Source organism: Emydura macquarii, unplaced genomic scaffold (genome assembly GCF_026122565.2).
Source record: "Emydura macquarii macquarii isolate MOO-44397 ecotype Brisbane River unplaced genomic scaffold, CSIRO-AGI_Emac_v2 contig_2063, whole genome shotgun sequence".
Lineage (NCBI taxonomy): Eukaryota > Metazoa > Chordata > Testudines > Chelidae > Emydura > Emydura macquarii.
In genome coordinates, this window is record NW_027132200.1 from 2,752,473 (window position 1) to 2,775,099 (window position 22,627).

The 22,627-nt window shown below is 37.5% G+C and overlaps 1 protein-coding gene across 1 annotated transcript in view; it reads right to left on the reverse strand.

Moving 5' to 3' along the window:
- CSMD1 (CUB and Sushi multiple domains 1) overlaps nt 1–22,627 on the reverse strand; it is a 1,845,645-nt gene that overhangs the window by 1,334,355 nt on the left and 488,663 nt on the right. Inside the window, exon 3 of the mRNA XM_067558441.1 lies at nt 11,792–11,904. Within this exon, the coding sequence (XP_067414542.1) occupies nt 11,792–11,904 (113 nt within the window). The remainder of the gene's footprint in view (nt 1–11,791; nt 11,905–22,627) is intronic.

The following is a 22,627-nucleotide window of genomic DNA, read 5'->3' on the forward strand; positions in this document are numbered from 1 at the left end:
TTCTTTCTTTGGCCTAGCTCAATCGTCAGCTGAATAAATTAGGAATAGAGCCAAACTATCCCATTGTCAGGCCACAACAAGTATTTTCTGCACAACCATTTAAGCTCCACAATCACTCCCACACAATTTAATAATTATAGGTTAGAAATAATAGGACATTAAGCAGGATATATACTAAATATATGTACTACATATATTTTTAAATTTTACTTTGGGAGAGTGAAAAATATGATTTAGTGACTTCAAAACTTTTTTGAGGATTAAAAATTAAAATGGTATGTATTTATAAACTTGTGGCATTTTGGGAGTCTATTTTTTCAGTGAAGCATCACTATGGACTTCAATTATCTATTACTTATGCAATGCAGAGATGGTCATGGAGCTCTGTGAAACAGATAAAGATCCAGTCCCTGCCCCAAAGATTTTATAATTTAAATAAAAGGCATGAATCTGCATATGTTCACTATCAAATACAGAGTCTAATCCAAAACCCAGTGAAATCAATCTTTCCTTTGAATGCAGTGGACTTTGGATCAAGCCCATAGTGCTTCCAACTAGTTGTGAAATGAGTGTAGTAAATGTTTTCAAGATTTGACTTTAGGATGAGACAAAAAGGAGAAGACTACATGACAGGAAAGTGAATTGTGTGGAGGTGGATTGTGTGGCGGTGAAGTGGGGGATAGGTGGAGTGGGGGATAAAAGATGAGAACACATACATTAGGCCACATTGTGAATTGTTTATACTCATTAGTGAATAGTTACTTACACATGTAGGCCCAGTGAAGCTAATGGGAATAAGGGGAATAACTGCTCACCTATGTAAATAAGAGGGTCACATCCTGGACCAATAGGATTATATGAGCACTTGGAAAACTAATGCACACAGTTTGAGGATTAGGAGATTAAAAATACTTGTGTGTTTTATTATAAAATATTTTATCCACACTAAGTATATCAAAATTAATGCATCTATAATTAGCAATGGGTAAAATAAAGTACAACTAGTAATGGGTAAAATAATTAGCTAATTATGTACTAATTGTACAGTAATAGCTAAAGAGGTTTCTTACTCTTTTGACTTAAATCCTTTTAAATTGATAAAAAATAAATAGCTCAAAGCCTCAGTCAATTTAATCATTTCTGTTTTGATGCATATTTTTAATAGTGCAATTCCATATATATAGTTTATTATTAGCCTGATTAAACAAGATAAACATGAAACATTATGTAAATACAGGAAACCTCAGTATCAAAAAATGTGGCAAACTAAAAGGTAATTCAAAGAAGAACAACTGAAGGCATCTGGTGAAAACGAGCTGTATTTAACTTGCCAGCCACCCATTGATGGGAGGTGGAGAAGCAGGTCAGCCTGTTGCCTTTGAGAAGCTTGGAAAGAGCAATCCACTTATGACACTGGCAGAGAACTGGTTTCTCAAGTCTCCACATACTAGAAAACAGAAAAGGAAAGCTATATATAAGAGGCCTATTGCAGCATTAGAGTTGACTAGAACAGCATTGAAGAGCTTTCCTTAATCTCTGCCCTCTTATGATTTGGGATGGAAATCATGCAAAGCTTAACATTTTTTGGATAACTAATTGTATTTCAGATTTATTCAAAGTGAAACTTCAGTAAAACTCCATGGGTGTGAACCCATGAAAAATTAATTAAAAAGCTAAGCCTTAATTGCCTGTAAACTTGAACCACCAAGAATGTCATCTCTGTTCAGTCAGAGCTTGTTGCAAAGTGCTTTAAGATCCATAAACATATTAATGGGAACCATGGACACACTATATGGTGAGAGTGAGAAATAGTCCTGGTCACTGCAGTTCCAATTAAACATTGCAGAACAGACCTTGTTAAGAAAAGCTGTGCCTAACTCGTGGAGGAGAGCTGGAAGTCTCATTAATCCATTAGGCAGAGGATACAAAAAGACACAGGAAGAAAGGAGGAGGGGAGGAAGCAGACAAAGAAAGAAAGAAAAGGAAAGAGATTGCTTTTCCCTGCTTCCTCGGGAGCTGAGGTCTTCCTAAAACTGTAGGAGTGTTGCATACAAGGGTGGTGGGAAACAACTTTATAAATAAACTGCACTGGGTGTTTTACCAGCATAAAAGTCTCTGAGCAGTTTGTGGACTTGAGCAGAGGCAGGAACGAGTGGGCCCTGCCACTGAGGGATAAAAAAGGAAAGACGAGAAGGGATCAAATACACCCTGATGTTATCAAAATAAAAAATAGCATGGAATGAATTTCCTTCTTGACCATGATAGTTGGACTGATAAGTCAAATGGCACTAGGGTTGGGATACTGGAAAATAGCAGCGTGAAATTAAGGGGTTAACTTAACATGTAGCCCTCATGTGATTGTGGGGGCTCCTAGAGGGATCAGCACAGAGGCAGGGACTGCAACTGTAACTGAGACTGTCTGCCACAGCTGTGCTGGAGAGACATGCATAACCTGTGATGGCTGGACCAGGCACCTGACTGACACCCTGGGATGACCAACTGCAGGTCTGCAGAGTCTGGGTGCCTTGTGAGCTGACTCAGCAGATCCTGGAGGACAGCATGACCAGTGCAAGAGCTGGCTGCAAGGCGTCAGGCTGGAGGAGAAGCAGATTGGGTGTTCCCTTCTCCAGCAGAAGAGGAGCAGCCATTTTGTCCCTCCCTATGAAAGGGCCTGAGACCAACTTGCATTTCCAATGCCCAGAGGGGCAAGACCGAGCCCCAAGATTCTGCTGCTCATGTGAGGACTAAAAGCTAGCTGAGCCCAGTTGGCCTTCCTTGCATTGGTAGCTAGGGGACTGCTAGGGCTTGAGGCTACCGGGACTGCAGCTAGCTGAAAGGGAGAGCTATTGGTCTCCCAGGAAGGGATAACACCATACAGATAAGGCATGTGGGGAGACTTCAATATATGGTTTCTCAATATATTGATTTAGTTTGTGGGGTTTTAATTATGGCAGAATAGGTTGGGGCTCACTGATTAAATACCTTTGATTCCTTTGCCTGTTGACCTCCCTTTTTTTAATTACTCCTTTCCTTTCTGGGAATAAAATGTTGTTTACATTTGTCTTTGATTTATTGTACCCAGGAACTGGAATACCATAGAAGTCATAAGGCTTGTTATTACGCAACCACTTGATGGAGGCAATGAGTGCTAAGGTCCCATTGGGCCTTGGGGGAAGAGGTTCACTAAGTTTTCAGAGGGGGAAAGAATTAAGGGTCTCCACCGCACTAAGGGTTGAGGCTACAAACATATCTTACTTTAGAAGGCCCAATCCATAATATTAAAGTTACAGCCTTTGCATCATGGCTGGGATAAAATAAAAAGATAGAGCTGGAAAGTACAAATCATTTGACAATTTCAAAACTAAAGCAACAATAATTTCAGAAGCCTGCTCATTCCATTAGGCCAATCAGATAGCTGTCCACAGGCAAATATTTATCTTGTTGAAAGGCAAAATTTTTTTTTTTTAAATGTCCCATACTGTATTTTTTATTTTTCTGATTCAGGGGGAAAAATTCAGCTTTTGTATGCACCGTCACAACTGATGAGTTCTGTGGGGGTCTCTGTTTTTTTTTTGGACTGGGGATAGAGAATTTTGTCAAGTCCTGTCTTTGGAACTTGCTTTCCTGGACTGTGCATCCCAGGCCCGAAACCTTAGTTTGACAGGCTTCAAACAATACTGGAAGGCATTCCACCCCCTCCCCCAATCAGGCTCTAGCATAAATGTCAATTTATTTTATACTGATGTTTTGGGACAGGCAAATTTTCCATGAGGGGCGGATAAGCTCTGGGGTATCTGAATCAATTTTGAATTGGGCATTGTTGCACATTTTAATAATAACTTAAAAAATTCTTAATTGTAATTCTTAATTACAATTGTTATAGTAAGTTATGCGTAAGTTAATACATTTCTAAACTGTATTTTCGTTTCCCCTTCTCTCCCTCTAGTATCGTGTCTTCTCAAATCCACACAATGACTGCTTCTGCCTCTGATATCCAAAGTCAGTCCCTATAAACTAAGGTCTTTCCAGCAAGAGACTATTAAACCTGGTCATAAAACAGTAGGACACAAAGAGAGAGAGAATGGGTGGGCATGTTTAACAGGGTATCTGAACTTTCATGAAGGCATCAATTTTCCTTTTACTAAGTCCTCCCCTACTGTGTACAAGTTTTATTCCAACAAAACTTTGCTCTGGGTGACAAGGCCGAAGTGAGCTCTTTTGGAGCCTGAACTGTTACTGCTCCTGATTAGCAATCAAATGTCACTGTAGAATAGAGATACTGCCACAGCCCTCCTGACCCAAATCTTGGCATCTTGCTTTTAACACATAACATTATACTGTGGCCACTGAAACACTACTTCTATTTTTCATTTCATGATTATGATTTTTCCATCTTATTTTAAACAGCAATATTTTTAAAATATATTTTTAAAGAAAATTCACTAAAAGAGGACAAACTATTTTTTACATAAGGGCTGTGATGTAACTTTGCATATTAATAAAGTTTGTTACCAAGGGACAACTGTATCCAAACTCATTCCAAGAAACCAATTACTTCTGTACCAAAAAGCAATACATCTATAAAGTTCAGCCTAAGAGGATCTTATTTCAAGCTTTACATTCATTAAAAAGTAAACTCAAAAAATATATTCATGTTTTAAAGTTTTAATGAAGAACCCAGTTTGAAAAGAACATCAAACAGACTATCAGAACAGGACGTAAGACAAATATTTAATGAAACACAGAAGAGCAACTGATCCAGCCTATTGCCATTACATGCTATTGTCAAATACACTAACAATCAATGACAAGATCATCTGCAGCTCCAGATAATATTTATTAAAAATACCAGTGTTTTTTACTACAGTATTGGCATGGGCTTTGCTTCTTCTCACACATAACAAGAAAGAGCTAAAAAAAGTCAGTCTACTTACTGTAAACCTTTGAAAGGGGAAGACTAGAACCACATTGTACTGTTCTCTGGAGACTCACTGAAGAATATGGTAATTATCTGTTTTAATTTGTATGGCTATATACGCATATACATTTGTGGTTTGGTGGTTAAGGTATTGATGGCTAAAAGAGCCAAATCCTGCAAGGATCGAATGTAGACAGAAGTCAGTTAACTGATCTCAAATGGACAATAGCAGGGGTCTACTGTAGGAAGATTACTTCTGACCTCTAGAGAAATGCATAACCTAGTCTGGTAAGGTTCAGTTGCCTAGCTAAAAACCCAGGAGATCTTTTGACTGGGGACTTTGAGCAAAGGGACTTTAGAATAGATACAAAGACTACCTGTGACTTAAGGACAAAGAGGGCTAATGACAGGACAGCCAGACTCTCTGGAAGGCAGCAGTCGCAGAGGGCAACCTGTCTCACCCAGACTTATGATAAGGTGAATCTTGGTTAAGTGGAACCTGTTTAAACTGGCAAAGAAAGACTAAATTTAGGTAAGACAATACATGTTTAAAATTTTGGGTTTTTTTTAAACTTTGTTCTCTGTTTGTAATGTTTCTATGGAAAATATATCATACTCTGTTTTGGACAAGACCTTTTCTGTACCTGCATTTAATTTGGTTCACAGCTTCCAGAGAGGATTCCTTAGGAGGGACCAAATCCAGTGTGTCAGGTTGGAGGTAATATGCTTGGTAAACTGGGGTGCTATCACCTCATGATCCAGTCAAACATAGCATTAACTGTGGGGCTCCACTCTTGAGAGAAGTGCAGGTGTAGCTTGTCGCTTGTAAAGGGCGTCCACAGGAAAGAATAGTCAAATGTACAGGCACCTGTTGTGTTAATTTTGAGGGAATAAATGAGCCCAGTGAGTCAAAGATGCTAACATGACCCTATCCCTGTACAACACTAACCAGTTAAACTTGGTTCAAGGTTTTGAATCTAGACAACTCAGCCTGCTTAGTCCCATGGCAAGCACATCAGTTATTTGCTTTCACACAGATAGACTCACAACTTGGGGGCCTAGTAGGCCCACCAACTATTACAATGGCAAATTATAACACTCACATTGACATTCAAGCTTCTGGTATCCTCCGAGTGGGCTCATGTGAAGTCCAAAAAAAGTACACAGTCTCCAAAGAAAACAAATCTTTTTTGATGCTTGTTGAGGCCCACTGAGTCAATGAAAGGAAAAAAGGAATGTTCCCGGGCCCACACAGTCCATAGTGAGACTGGAGTCTTGAACCATTAAAAAAAAAAAGAAAAAACAAAGAAACAAAAGGTAGGTACTCAACAGTGGGAAAGTGGGGGTAACAAGTGAAGATAGATAATTCTTCAAAGACATTACCTTGAAAATGTATCAGCATCTCTTACTGTCGATGCTGAAAGGGGAAGGTACATATGATGGAATAAGGTGACTGCTTTTATAAAATGTTAATGCTGCACATGAGTAGAAAACAGAGAGGTCAAAAAAAAAAAAGTATGCCCTCAAGAGTGCAGTAAGAGGCATAGGATTTGCACAAGCTCTCATGACATCAAAGAAAATACACTGTGGCAAGGTGTGGTCAAGAGGAGATATGAACACATACGCAATCCAGTATTCCTGGCTTTTTGTTGTTGGGTTTTTTTGTTTTGTTTTATTTTTGTTTTTAGGCACTTACATTTCTACATGACAAAATACATTTGGAATCTAAACTGAGACAGGTTAACAATCCCTAGCTCATTTAAGCTTCTGTTGATTGCTGTTTAATGGCAGAAAACAGTGTAGCATAATTCAAGATAAAGTGAAATGATCATTTCATCTTACAAATGATAAGGAACAAACTTGAAATTATTTTTTTCTTTCTTGGAGGATTTTGTGTAATAATTTGGGTGTACTGAACAAATACATGGCAGGAGATTCTGAAGGTGTGCCATGTTACTGGAAAGCAGGATGGTGTTTACAGACCCTATTCTAAACCAGGGCAAGGAATAGAGCAATACTGATCTAGAGAGGCCCCATCCCTCAACAGGTACAGAGCAAGCTCTTGGTGGAGGAATAGGCTAAAAGGACACTGATAGGCCATGGAAAGTGTGGAAGGAGTTGCAGTATGCACCAGGAAGCAAGGATGATACTGGAAGTTGTGACAGGAGTGGTTACAAATTATTAAGGCTCTTCTAGCAGCAGGGATCTGGATTTCCCTGCCTTCTTTGGGATCTAAAGCCCTAACAGAACATTGAACAGAACATTAAGAGTATGTCTTCACTTCAGTAAAAGACCCATAGCATGGCCATGGCTGGCCTGGTCAGCTCACTCTGGTTCTGAGAGTCAGTGCCCCAGGTTTTCTATTGCAGTGTAGACATAATCTAACAACTGGAGTCTTCTAAACTACTGACCACACCCCAAACAGAGTGATCCAGGGAAAGAATGATAACTGATCCAGACACTTTTATAAACCTCGTAAGGGCCCTGGGACTTTGCCCCGCTCCCCCGCTCCTCTGTCAGAGCAGAACCCCCAGCATTCAGCAGGGGTTGAGACCCATCATATAAAACTTGGCCGTGACCCCTTCCAGGATGACTAGGTTGATAGAAACTGTAAGGATACTGCCTCACCACTAGGACAGTTGGTTAATAGACTGTCCCGCTACAGAAAGCATTACAGAATTAAATAATAATCTATATATTGTTTGGGGGCAACATTAAAAATGTGAACACCATCAAGTTATTTTCAACTTTCTGTAGTTGTGCTCTATGTATGGGGCAGTGTTAATGTATTTCTGCATTTTTACCTTTTGAATAATATTTTATAATAAAATGATAGTTATTAATAATAAAATAAAAGAATAGCTTGTTTGTACTTCTACCTGTAGTTCTCAAACTGCTTTGCAAAATGTAGGTAAGAATTATCATCCCCATTTTAATGGAAGGAAATTGACTAAGAGAGGATAAATGACGTGTGGAAAGTCACTCAGCAAGTCACTAGAAGGGCTGGGAATATAACTCAGGTCACTAGACTAGGAATCAAATGACTTATATTTTAGAACAATGCCCCATCTCCCAATATACAACAACAATCAATAGGAATAATACTACACACATAGTTACTGTTATTCAAAAATATCTAGAGAAAGAATCCTACTATCAGAAAATCTAGTTTTAAATGAATATGTAACCTTTGCAATCTGGTGGGATGAAGCACGTTTAGTTCTTAGTAGAAAACAACAGCTGAATTCTGGCTACGTGACCACTCAAATCTTTTTATTCACGGTCCTAGATGAATTTTGCCAATCTATTGCAAAAAAGTTAGATTTATTTTAAGTACAAATTTTGCTCAGTGGGATAGACTTATGAGAATTCTAGGTGGCAGCAGACAAATCACATAAATATGAATATGAAAACTTCCTGGACCATGAACACTGTTATTTAATACTAATAACATCATTAACACATTCAGAACAACCTGCAGCATTCTGTATTCCGGAGGCCTGATTATCATTTCATTTCCTATACTCACCAGTGTAAATCACAAGTAAAGACTATAAAATCAGACTCTAGCCCATGTGGCTCAGCAGGGGACAGAAACCAGCACTGTCTCCCCCCTGGAGATTCTGCCAGTTTGACAAAGTCCTTAGGTGGCACAGGGTAGGTATAGATGGCTCATGTGATGCCCTCCCTTACTCAGAATTGTGTAGGATGCAAGGGGAGGAGGAGGGGACATGGGTGTAGTAGGCTGCACTCAGCTTCCATTACCCTGGTAATCCCTTGGGGAACATTGCCATACAGCACAGTTAGGGCAGCAACCAGACAGAGAATCAGGAAGAAGCAACTTGCTCTCCAACAGCATCTCAAGTGTTGTGCAAAGTGGAAATTAGTGCAACAGAGAATCTAGTTCAATGGAGTTACAGTAATGCAAAACTGACATGAGATCAAAACCAGTGTTACCAAATGATGCTATCATTTCCACATGATAATGTTCAAAAAGCTTACTTTAAAGAGAGTTCTGTTATTTAAGGAACTGTAGGCTAATCAATTTAATATAAATTGATTATTTTTAAGTTGCATGAGTGTAACACTTAGGGGCTAATTCAGATTAAATTTCTTATTCAGAGGAAAGCGAAGCAAACTGTTAGCTTTGGAGCAGCATTAATCTGGAATTAATCTGCTGGCATGCCTGTGAATAGGATGATTCAAGGTCTTTTTTTTGGATTCAAAGTTGTTTGAAAACTCATTTGTTACTTTTGTGTTCTTTAGGACACTTCTATTCTCTATAGATGAATTTCTCCATTTATATGTTGTTCCCAATTCACCAACGTTCAATTAATAAGGAAGAATATACTCCCTTATGTATGATGTATAAAGAAGTGTCCTAAATATCATTGGAAGAAGCCCCTGTTGTCACTCTCAGGAGCCCAATTGCCATGTATAGCAATCTGGCTAGTCTGAGTTGGGAACTGTTAAATCTCCCAGGGAAATACTCAAAACTCCTCATTGCTGATAAAACTTCTCCCTAGCTATTGCTATATAGGTTTATTGTGACATATACTTTGCACCTGTTTACACTGAGAATGGCAATCATCACTGTCTGAGAGTTGGATAACATGATTCTTTCCTCCATAAATTTTGAAGTGAACTGAATGCTCATGCCCATTTTACAGCAATAAATTTGAAAGACTATAATGTTGTTCAACCACGGAGCAGCACTGTCTATGTCAGTGTTAATTACATTCCTTCCTACCAGAGTTTTAAAAGAAAGGAGGCCAGCATTATATTACATTACATTACATTATACTACAACCTATGTCTCTGTGTATCTTTGCCTCATGAACAGTCAAGAGATGTTCCTTTGAATAGTCTGTTATAGTAATTGGAAAAGGAGAGGGCACAGTTCTCAGGAAAAGATGGGATAGGTTCTTGCATGCAGTTGCTGGAAGGGGAGGGAGGAACAGGATATGCAAAGATCAACTTGCAGCTGAGGCAACCATAGCATAGCTCCTATTTTAGAGGTTTCTATTTGACTCCCCTAGAAAAGCTCCTGACCTGGGTCATAACCATGTATCTACATTAGCTTTTTCCCCTCTACAATTTCTTAATATGATTAATACTCATGCAGTTCTACTAGTCAGAGCCATGTGGGGAATGCTAGTCTAGGAAGGTCTCTGGGTCATCTAACCCAGTTTAGAGATGGTTTAGGACTCTAGGTAACATGGTGATTAAAGTGCTGGTGATTGATAGGGCCTTATCTACACTAGTGCTCCCACCATTGCTACCAATAGAACTGCACCAGTGATTCATTTTAGTTAAAAGAAATTTAGTGTAGATGAGTCCTCTAATTCAGCTCATTGGACATCCCCCCCCCCCCCCCAAACTGAATCATTCTAGTATCATAACCAGCTATCAGATAGAGTCACCATAGCTGCACATCTAATTCCAATGTAAATGAAACTGAAGACCTCAGTTTATTGCTCACATAGTACACTGTGACATCAACAAAACCTTAAACAACAGTTTTGAAAATCCCACCCTGAGTAAACATCACAAGATGTCAAATTAATGTAGGTAAGATATGTATTAGAAGAAGAGTGAAATGTTACCCATCAATAGATAATATAGTAAAGTCCACCATAAATGCCTGGGATATACGCTCCAGGAGTTATCAAACTTTTGAACAAGATATTCGGTAAAATTTTCAAAAATACGTAAATAATTTATAAATCTAAATCAATGGAATTTAGGAACTTCTGAAAAGAAAGAAAGAAGATCCATTGTGAATAACTAAAATTATCCCACCACACTTTCCAAGAATAGATCAAAGCCAAGTTCCTAGGCCGAGCCATTTCTGAGATACAGTGTTTTACACACAACAAAGGTGAAAATCCATCTTTTCATACTGTAGTAGCTGATGAATAACTTATTGTCCCAAAAGCTTCAGAAATCAACTCCTCTCTCAGAAGACTAAGCCTGTGAAATTGCAGGAAAACTGGTTTCATATTTGTAAAGTTGTATTGGGAAAAAGGGGCCCAAAACCAAGTTTGGCACAACTTTAATTACATAGAGACTACCATCTCTCAGTTATAAAGAACAAAGGAATCAATGACACTAAAAAATTAATAATTCTGCTCTGTATTATAAGTGATTTATTGTATATCACTGAATCTAATGATATCCCCAAAATGTAGAATGCAGAAATCAAAAGAGAATTATACTCCTTATATGATTCACAGCTGTGTCAGTAATATTACTGTTGCTTTAAGAGCCTAAAACTTAAGTACATAATAGTTAAATGCAGACATTAAGTCCTTAGCCTTACCTATTCCACAAACGGAGAATTCTCAAATTTGTTTATCATGTGTCACATTGATTCCTTTCTGATTTATCTCACTTTTTCAAATATCAAATTAATTCAGTTTCTAAATGTGACTATTTTATCCATAAGCAAATTATCTCATACTTATTTTCAAAATCAAATTTGTATCCAGACCATTTCTTGTATCCAGACCATCCCAGATCCAGCATTTTTAAAAAAAGTTTTCAGATGTAATTGTTCAAGGAAAAAAAACATTTTAAAATTAATATAATTCAGGCCCCATTTTTGGAAGCTATCAGCTCAAACCAGTATGGATTCAAGCACTTAATTTTGCCATTGATTGTATTCACAGTTTCAGAATAAAGACTATGCCTATAAGTGCCATGCTGGGACACAGAAAAGCCACAATATGTTTTTTAGTTTTGGATTCAAGATCTCAACAGGGAACCCTGAAGGCCACTCAACAGTTCAAAACCAACACACATTTCAAGCAAAATGAAGTCCTGCAATAACTCTCCAAGTAATTTTCATGGATAAAAACAGGCAGATCTTACCTTCATAGATAGCCTTGAAACCTTGAGCGCTCACAGCAAAGTCTGTAGTGAAACAAAGTGTGAGGATAGAGCCTGTGCTCACAATAGATGACGGCAGCTGAAATCCAGACAACCTGCACAATTTAAAAAAAAGCGCAAATGTTATAAATCACAAAAATCAATATATGCAATAGTTTCAAAATTAGTAACTTGGACTCTCCCATGATGTTTCTGTGTATAACACCACTGTGATGATATACCCATAAATTTGAAATACCAACAGATCATGTTTATATTATTGCTATAGTAACTTTAAAGACTCTTTGCAAATACTAACACATAGTATTAAGTGTGGCCAACTTCTAGAGAATTTATGTTCTTTTCTTTCAGCTATGGACAGGAATACTGGAAGAATCTACTTAATGGCTTTTTAAACAGGAGTTATTGTATTGTATTGTATTTCCTTCTCTCCTCCCCATTCACTCATTTTCTAATGCACTTTGTATTTTTTCCAAATCATTCTCTGACCTCCACTCCACACAACCATGTGTCTTAAACCCCTAAATCACTCATCTCATTAAAGTCCATACTGGTTGCCCAGCAGTCCATTCTTAGCCTACTGGCTCCCCTTCCAGATCGTCACCATCACCCTGAAAACAAGTTTTGAAAATAGAATATTTCATTGTATCCATTTGGGGACAACCTGTCTACTGCAGCTATAGACACAATTCCAAATACTTGTAACCAGGCTAGCAACTAAACTTACTATCAATGTTAAATTAAACTCTCCAGTGTCTTGTACTGTCACTTAGACTAGCAGGTTTCCCTTGAAATATCAAGACTACTGTTTTCAGGAAGTAGTGAGTCCGTTTCTTCTGGTAGTGTTACGGCCTGGGGCTTGATTGTTTTAACTGAGACCTTCTCAGGCAAAACAGCACACTCAGTGCTCCTTATCTTCCTCCCCTTTGGAAGTTGGAGAAGGTGTCTCCTAATTCTCATCACTATTTTGTCCATCTCGTGTGACAGTGTAATAAGTTAATGGGGCAACCTAAAGTGGCACCACTGTTGTTTGCAACTACTGATTTATATAATAGATTATATAATAGATTAACACTATTGTGTTCCTTAAGTGGAGGCAGCTCCGAGGACTCCAATTCACATTGCTTTCAGGTTGACAATTCATTCATCTTCCACTGCTACAGTGTCTACTTTTCTGCTCTGAAAACTTGTTTCAGTCGGCGGTGTTGTGGTCATCCACTTTGTCTGCACTATGAACACTGGTACTTGCAAAATAATATAATCCATCACATTTCTTTTCCTATATATGCTGGACATTGTACTGGCTGTTACAATGTGTACAGCTCCATGAGCTGTTCTTGCTTGAATCTGACTTTGAGCTCTGCATGCCTTTCTGCCTCATATCCCTTTTCTTGTGCTTTTTTGGATTCTCAATCATATCTACAGTAGCAGAGCACTGTCCATGCTCCATGTGCTTCATTCTGGATGGATGACTTCCATTGCTAAGCAAATGCTAACTGCCTTGTCAGAGGTTAATTCTGGTTCTCCCAGTAGTCTCTGAGCTTTTTGTTCCAGATTCTGGTCACAATCTGCTCTCTTACCCTGGATTTGGTTACCCCCCTCCCAAACTGCAAGATTGATCTAAGGCTGAAGAGCCAGTTACAAATGTTATGTTCATAGCACACACAGAGAAGTTTGATAAAAACATGAAATACTCTTGCAATAGAACACTGCTTTATTTCTTAGAATTGAGATTGATACACACAGGAACCAAAAAAAAAATAAAAAACAAAAACAAAAACAAAAAAAGACATAAACAAAGCAGGGTCTCCCCCTAAAACATATAGGCACAATTTATCCCACCATATGTAGATTGGCTTTCTGCAGACTGACTGACTCTGATCACACACTTTCATACAGAGCCTCCTAGCCTGCAAGCCGGACCAGGAAACCCATGAGCTTTTCAACTGATAGCTTACAATTTTAATTTAATTTTTCATTCACCACAACAAACAGATTATAGCTTCGCTTTATTTTTGTACCCTTAGTTTAACAGCTTCTCTCATACATTTCATTTTTCCATGGAATGCAATATTCCCTAAGTTCTGTAATAGTTTCAGAATTAGTCTCCTCTGCCTGAATTAACTGAAAATTGTTAAACTCATCAAGTGAATCACAATCTGGTATTGTCAGAAAAACAAGGCTACCTTCGAATTGTTTTCTTTTTTCATTGACACCCAATACTTGCAGATACAGAGTGATACTTTGCTTAAATCTCTTCATTATTTTCCATATTTCAAGAAGAGTTTCATTTCTGGAGGAGATTTTAGCTGCTCCTTTCTTCTACTTGTTGGAAATAACCAAATAAGTTGTCCCTGGGGCGGACTGGTGAGACGGAACCCTTTATTGCCTGCTCGTTCCACCTTGATGCCACGAGTGAGCAACGAGGGGGTTACTTTACAATTCTTTTATCCATAACAGTATGCAAATGTATACATTTCTAGCAACTCCCCATAGACCCTTATTAGGTTACATTGACACCTATAAAATGAATATTAACAACTACATAATGAATACAATTATACCCGCCCCTGTTTATTGTTTACAGGATTACCATAGAGAGGTCAGGCACATTACCTTAAAACCTATAAATGTTACCCTAACATTCTTTGAAGTAAAGGCATGTCAGGGGGAGAAGGAAGATAATGCTTTCTTCCCACCAAAAGGCCTTGCATAGAAATGGCGATAGTTATTTTATTAGCCTCATTTCCAGCACAGATGGCCAGGAAGGGAGAAAAAGAGGAGAAATAACAGACTAACTAGAATTCACACCAATTAACAGAAACAAGGTTTGCCCATGCCTTAACCCAGTTCCCTATAACTTAGGCCTGACCATTTGTCCAGCTTTTAACTCTTTACTCTGCTACACTACTCAGGTTATTTTCTTCCATTTATATTTACTCCTGGTTCCATGAGGTGTGCAATAATTTCTCTGGACACGGGGGACTTGAAAGAGATCCTCTTTACTCAGTGATACAGTTCCAAGTGTCTCTGCATAACGGATTGCGGGTTTCTTGCAACCCTTTCCCACAGAATTCTTGTCTTGGAAGCTACCCCACTAAAAAGGTATAGTTCCTAGCACCAAAGTGGCCACCTTTTTCCCAAGATTGAAAACCTTTCTCTGCATAGTATGGTCTAAACTAGGCTGTTGGATCTAAAGGATTAAATTATGCTCCTGAATATGGAATTTTCATATTCTTTCCACTTAGATGTGATAAATTAATTGTGTAAAGGAATATAGAGAGAGCTTAGAACCTGCACTGAACCTAACTAAACGCAGAATCATCCTTCCATGAACCTCAACTGTTAAAAATACTGTTTAATTGCCTTTTTCCTCTTTCTTGTGCTATAGATTTCTTTGTAACCAGGAATTTTATCAATTACATTCAAAGAAGAAATATATTTGTGAAAATAGATAGCTAATTGTCCCCTTTTGACACCTCACCAAATCCAATATTCAGGAAAGAGTAATTTACTCATCCACCTTTCCCTTGTGCTTAAACTCCTACTCTGAAGCTGTAATACTGAGCTAATACATCAAGCTAATTGGAAATAAACTGTAATATGAGAAAACATTTATCCTATTGTTAATGGTTCAAGAAGTAGCAGCAACAGACAACTGAGCCAAAAGACTTTTAAACAGTTCTGTCAGTGTATATTTTAATTAACAATGTTTAAGAAGAAATTAAGAAATTCAAAAGAAAGGATGCAGACCCTTAGAATAGTGATAAACCTTGAATGCCATTTGTTTTGTAGGTAAGAAACATGCAGTGATACTTTGACTTGTCCAATTTATTATCTGCAACTTGATCTACATACATCTCAAAATCTTGGACTGCCCAAAGGGAAGATACTAGAAGCAAGAAACTGTTCCCTATTTTGAATCAGTCCAGCTGCTTAGTACAACTGAATCAAGAGATCACCCATAAAAGTGTTGCAAAATCCCAGTTCATTGTTCTTTTTCCAACTAAGAGATCAGTTTCTTTTCACCTGAGGTCCTGACTTTCCGAACACTGAGGTGTCCCGATCCTGATGCTTGTTCGTGTAAGCAGCCTGCAGTGACTTCGCTCCCAAATAGAAATGTTATTTTAACTAGAAGTCCATTACAAAACAAGAACCTGGGTTTTGGAACCTAAAGGTACAAAGTCTTAAATAAAAGCAGACTTAGGGAAAATAGAGTTTTCCCAAAGATACCAAGAAGAATACCAGAAGACCCCCTGGACAACAAAAGGAAGGGTGAGATAAATCCCACTTTGCTCTAAAATATTGAAAGATTTAAAAGCCGGTATTTACTGCTAAGATTCCATAGGGAATTTCAGTGCTTTGAAGAAAGCCAAAATTTGGCCTGGGAAAGCAGAAATACTGCCTTTCTAGAATCCTAAACTTCCTTCTAGTTCAGATTCTTGTTTCATAAATTCAGACCATTATTATGGAGCCTTGGATTGAATTCCAAATTAATACATTTAACTTTCATTGATACTAATATATACTGATTCCAAATAAATACCAAGAAAAATTATACTAGAAATGGGAAAAAAAATAGAACTTTAACATAGCCTTAAGATTTAAAAATCTTCTCTGTGATTGGACTGAGTTACAGGATTTAAAACTAATGACTTGTAACCAGTACTTAATTAGTGCCAGGGATCATCAGGGCTGAGTGCTGGCACCCCTAGACTTGGCAGTTCATAGCCCTGGCACCTCTGGGCTTGTCACATCAGTTATGAAAGTAAAAAATTGCTTGAGCCGTGGTATCTAATTGCTTGAGACCCATCACCTCTTTCATTGCAAATTAAGCACTGCTTGTAACTAAGTACTTGTGCCTAAATTCAATTGTCAGTTTTTCACCAAGAGACCAATGTAATTGTGGGGAAATAATATTTGCATATTTGTACATTCAGGCTGATCTGTCATCAGCTTACTAAAGCTATTTTGTCACGGCTTAAAGAAGTAACCTTGAGCTCACGACTCTCTTTCTGTGCATTTCCAAAAATCTGGAGTTGTACTATATGTTGTAAGCCTGTCCAAGAATTCACTGTTGGATGGTTAACTTCTGTTCTACTGTCTTTTCAAAATGTAATTCTTAACTTTAAGAGCCATTGAGAACTAGCAACCTGGTTAAAACACTGTTCTGCTCTGCCCTGTGTGTTACAAACTTACCTCTCTTGCAGCTGTGCTGTCTTTGCATGTGCAAGTGAGAATTGCCTGCTGGTGAGAGAAGCATCCTTAGATCGCTGTCCCTTGTAATATTATGCTATGTGTATAAGAGTGAGAAAAGCTAACTTCAAAATCTCACTTCAATCTTTGTATGCTTGTGCTGTAGATTGTTAGAATACTTTTACACTTACTTTTATCATGTTCTCTGTTTTTAACTACAGAGTTATGTAATGTGTTAATACCTTACACTCTAAATGTGCCTTCATTCCATTTTGTGTGTGGTAAATTATATTGTTGTAGGCTTACTATTGTGTATTCCAATTATTAAGGGCTTATCTATACATGCAGCACTGCAGTGGTGCCGCTGTAGCGCTCAGCTACCTACGCTGACGAGAGAGTTTCTCCCCTTGGCATAGGTACTCCATCTCCCCAACAGGTGGTAGCCATGTTGACAGGAGAAGGTCTCCCTTCAACCTAGTGCTGTTTACACCAGTATGTTCCACATCCCTGAGCAACATAGCCATACCGACATAAGACTATACTGTAAACCAAGCCTAAGAGCATATGTTCCTCTAATTACTTTTCTATATACCAGTCTTGTTAGTATTTATATTTTGTGTGTGAATGTAAGAGAGAGAGAGAGAGAGAGAGACACTCTTAAGGACCTGATTATGCCAATTAGCAGAGGACACAGAAGTGCATAGGTGTCATAGGGATCCCCTGTGTCTGGTATTTACATATTAGTTCATCAAACAGAGTCATGTTAGTTTTCTAATGAAAGCCTGTGTCAGACTGGTCAACATAATTTTTGCAAAATGTATGTGCAGGTTATATATAAGGATATATGTATATACATTGGAAATTATGTTCTTAAAGCCTTGAGGTTAAAGGCAGATCACACAGAGGTAATGTGCCTTAAGACAGGTTCCACCAAGAATGAGACTAGTCTAATATATCTAGGGATGCAGAGAGATGCATCCTTCATCTAAGGAGACAAACTGCCAGGGGCTGCCAGAGGGTCCCAGCCATCCTGGCTGAAAAACTCTGAGAAGGACTTTGGGTAAGTAGTATCTTATTAGACAAGAGAGCATCTTGTTAGTTAAGTTTAGGCTCTAGAACATGTATTATGATTTTATTTCATATGTAACTTTTAGTTTCCAATATTTCTGCTTGCTTATCACTAGAATCTATAAGCTTTATTGAACAATTATTCTTTTTTTGTTATAAACAAATTAAGTGCTGTGTGTTAAGCAGAACTGTGACCCATGGCATAACTGGTATCTGGGATGTACTTTTCCTCTGGGAGCAGAGGATCTGGGAGTGGCTGGTGGGTCAGAGGCTGGGCATTCTAGAGGGATGCTTGGAGGACTCAGGGCTTGGCACATATCTATTGCTAACTTTCAAAGGGACGGAGGAGCCTGTGTAGTCAGAGTGGAGTGAATTATGTTGCTTGTGGTTGGTGGAGTTAGGAAAGTGACTCCTGGCAGGCACAGACAAAGCTTTTCACACTGAGGACTGGTGGTCATGAAATGCCTCACAACCCTAGGTCCCTGGGAAGTGTTCCACCATGTGCTTTGTTTCTGATCATTGATATCTAAAAAGTTTCTCTCTCATGCAAATTAACTGAAAGACAAAAGCACCTCTTAACACCTCACCCCTACTTTCTAAACTGTTCACTTTGCATCAATTTAAACATCATCTTATATACTACTTACTTAGAATCTTTCACCATTTCCAAAATTTAGTCCATTAATGCCACCAAACCAGAAGTAACTCTAGCTTCCCTGCACTGTTGTATAATAATCACATTGAGTGATTCTTATATCTCTGTTTTTGTTATGTGTTAATGTAAAAATTTCCAGCTAGGCACGTGTTTCTGAGTACTAATTAAACTTGAGCTGTAAGGGTCATGTGACTTTGAACTTTTTTTTAAATCTAGAATTTTAGTTTAAGACAGATCTGAGAACAATTTCTATTTTTTATTAATCTAGTTAAGTTGGTATTATAGTATAGCATCCAGTATATGATATATATGATCATATTCAGCCTAACAGTTTTTATTATAATTATTTTTCTTAAAGATACTTTTGATATTGAGTTACAGTGCTGTAATCTAGTTTACCCTTATTGAATTGACCTTGGTTATTTGATAGTGTTTTACTTACTAGGTTTATTGAATTATTAGTGATGCTTAACCATTAGCCTCTCTCAATACAAGATAAATACCCTCTGATGCCTTGAATAATTGATTGAAGAGCATGGTTGTTGATTCTTCTGGGTTTTTGAGTTTTACCTTTTATGATAACAATTTTATCACAATTTTGATGCGATTTCTTACGATTTAGTATTTCATAACTGATTCATACTTGATTAGAAGTTGGTTGTAAATATTAATACCTTGTATTAATCATTTGTTTACCTTTCATTTTATATTTTTAACTCATTTGCATTTTCATTATAGCTCAATTTGTGTATTGATTTTCTCTTGTTATTTTAGTTACTTAAATAAACATTTTTTATTTCAGCCAGGTTCAACTGTAAATTTTGAGTGCGTTAAAAGAACTCATGTGACTAAAATAGTCCTGACATAGTCTCATGAATAACATGTATAAAAAATTCAATTTTTTAATTTTGGTTTTCCCTGAACTAATTGTATGAAAAACAATTAGTTATTAATTCCATCTATTTAATTGTTATTTTATCCCAGCTATCAATTTTGAAAATTGAGTTTGTTTTCTTTCAATATTATTTTTTAGATAAAATTAATCGGGTACTTGTTTCAATCCTACCAGGCACTCACCAGAAAAGATCAAATTTTTTTCCAGAGTCAGAAACATATCACCAACAGTCTACAAAACGCTACTTATTAATTATGGTTATGTTTAATTGTTCTCTTATCAGAGATTTCCTTTTAATGATAATTCTCTTTTTCCTTTCTGGTACAGTCTGTTCCAATCATAATCCTTGGTATCAATTTCAGCACAATTCTGCTCTTAGTTACACAGCTATATATCCTAAGTAATTATTGACTTCAGTGGAATTACTCCAGATGTACACTGCTGTAACTGAGGGCAAAATTTTCCCCATAGATTGTATTCATTCCAGCTCTATTCATAGAATCACAGGGAGAAGAATCAGCTGGGAGGGGCTTCCACCTCTATACAACAATGCTTGTACATTCAAAAAAAAAAAAAAAGTTCCTAAAAGCTACTCATCAGCAACCCTATAAAAACAAATGAGTGTGTGCAAATAATGGAGAAAATGATTTTGTATGGAGACTGATTAGATTCAAGTTTATAACTGTAAAAACCAGTGACTAAACGATGATTGCAAATATATTGGTCAGTGTACTTTTTAGTCCAAAAATGTCCTTGACAATCACAGAAGAGCTAATATTTAATATTTATTTTATTTTACTTTAATGTGGTAACTAAAATCACCGAAGGACCACCTCATCACAGCATCATGGTTCTATATACATTTGCCATGCCATCTTCTGCTCCAACACAGAGACAGTTAACAACTGCCTCTGGGGCACTAGGCTAGTCATTTGAAGTTGTGAGGGTTGATCCCCATCACCTTAAACATGAAAACATTTAAAACTATGCATGATATGCATGTAAGCCCACCAATTTACAAGTATATAAATAGCGAGTGGGAGAAAATAAGGGTCTTGGTCTTAAAAGCTGCAAAGGTTTTAAATGTAAATAGAAGAAAACAGTTCTCTCAATCATCAGATGTGATTGACAGCTTATTATAACAGCATTTCTCCATAATCTTCTCTGGACCTTGAATTCATGATCTTTCAGACCCATCGTTCTAGAACTTAGTGAGGATAAATATATATTAGCTGGTTCTAAGTAACAGGGAAGCAATCCCCCCAACATACCCTTTTAATTAATGAAGAGAAAGGGGAAAGGATTTTTTCTCATTAGTCTGGGAAAGCTTCAGAAACCAATAAAAAGGGATGTAGGTAAGTAAAGAATTCACTTTCCATTTGTACCTTCTCCCTCCCCTTCCCCTTTATAAGTATGTGGTTGCACACACACACACACACACACACACACAGAGAGAGAAAGGGCTCCCAAAATTGGCAAGGAAGTATTAAAATTAAGATAGAAATTGAACTCTCACTCTCCCTGTTGAGGGATTTTTTCTCAGGGATTTTGAGGACAAATTTCATTCTGAGCCCTTAGAAGCCCTGTTCTTCACTAAGAGCCTTTCCTCCAAGACCCAAAGAAAATATGAAAAGGGGTGGGGTGGGGAACAGAATCACCAAGACACAGAAGGGTGTTTGAAAAAAATACGAAAGTAAGACCCTATGACAAGGATAACAGTGGAATATTAATGTCCAAAATATTGTAAAGGGTGATTGGATTAGCAGTCCAAGGAATAATACTGTTCACTCTTCATTATTTTAACTTTATAGCTGATGGCTACAGATTATTGGGCAATGTTTTAAGATAGAGGTCATAAGTTGAAGGAAAGCAACTTGGAAACATGAGACCTCCCTCCAAACCAGAACAAAGCTAATGAAATAAATTTAACTAGTTTTGTAGCATCTAAACAGATTTTGTTCAGAATGTGTGCTATAATTAAAATTTTCTTTACGTGAAGGCCAAAAGAGAGAACAACCATCTGACTTGAACTTTAGCTTCCTATTCTTTCTGATATATTTTACAGAAAACAATTAGGCTTGCCACAGCCAGAACAGAATACTGATAGCCAACTGACAACATTTCCCCTTCTGATAAATTCTTTCCTTGAGAACTCTACTTTTGCAATGTAACAATGTACAAAACTGATGTTTTTTCTCCCCAGGAGCTTTACTAACCCTTATTCCCAGCTAACACAGAAAGGATTCCCCTCCACTATCTCTCTCTCTCAACCATTAAGGTGGCCAAAACTGAAGAAGAATTTGTGTTTAAAAAATTGAGGGATAATTTTTTTTAGCTTCAAAAGCTAGGGATAGCTAATATCTAATATATTTATAGCTAATATGTAATAGCTAATAGCAACACTGTTATTTTTATACATACACATATACACATTAATATTTATATTTTTCACCAAAGCCAGTTAAATTCATTGAGTACTAAAGTGCTCTTCTACTCTGAAAAGTGACTATGTAAAACAGTAGCATTGTATTCAACATATCCGCTCTTTATTTATATCACATCTCCAGGACTTTTGTGATACAATTTCATTTTATGGGTCTTCTCTCTTATTAGTGCTACAAATCCAACAAAACAGAACCAGGTGGCGTCTACTACCTTTTCTAAAAAGTCACACTGCTTACTATTTCCAACCTATACAAGCACACTGATTACAACAGATTGGCCTAGTTCTTACAGAGGGCATAATTTGAAGTATGTCCAATGCTGTTGCACAGAAAGCACCAAGGTCCAATTTTGATCTGAAGGGATGATGTTCAAGGAGAGAATATCGTTTGACTGTCAGACCCCAAGTTGAGCTAGTGGTTAGGAAAAAAAAAACAGGGTTCAAACCATAGGAAAAATAAAATGATGGTACTCTCCCAAGCACTGTCCATAAGACAGGCTCAGCCCCCTCAAGATGAAAAAATGAGGCTCCACTAACAAAGATGCAAATGTTCAAATTAAG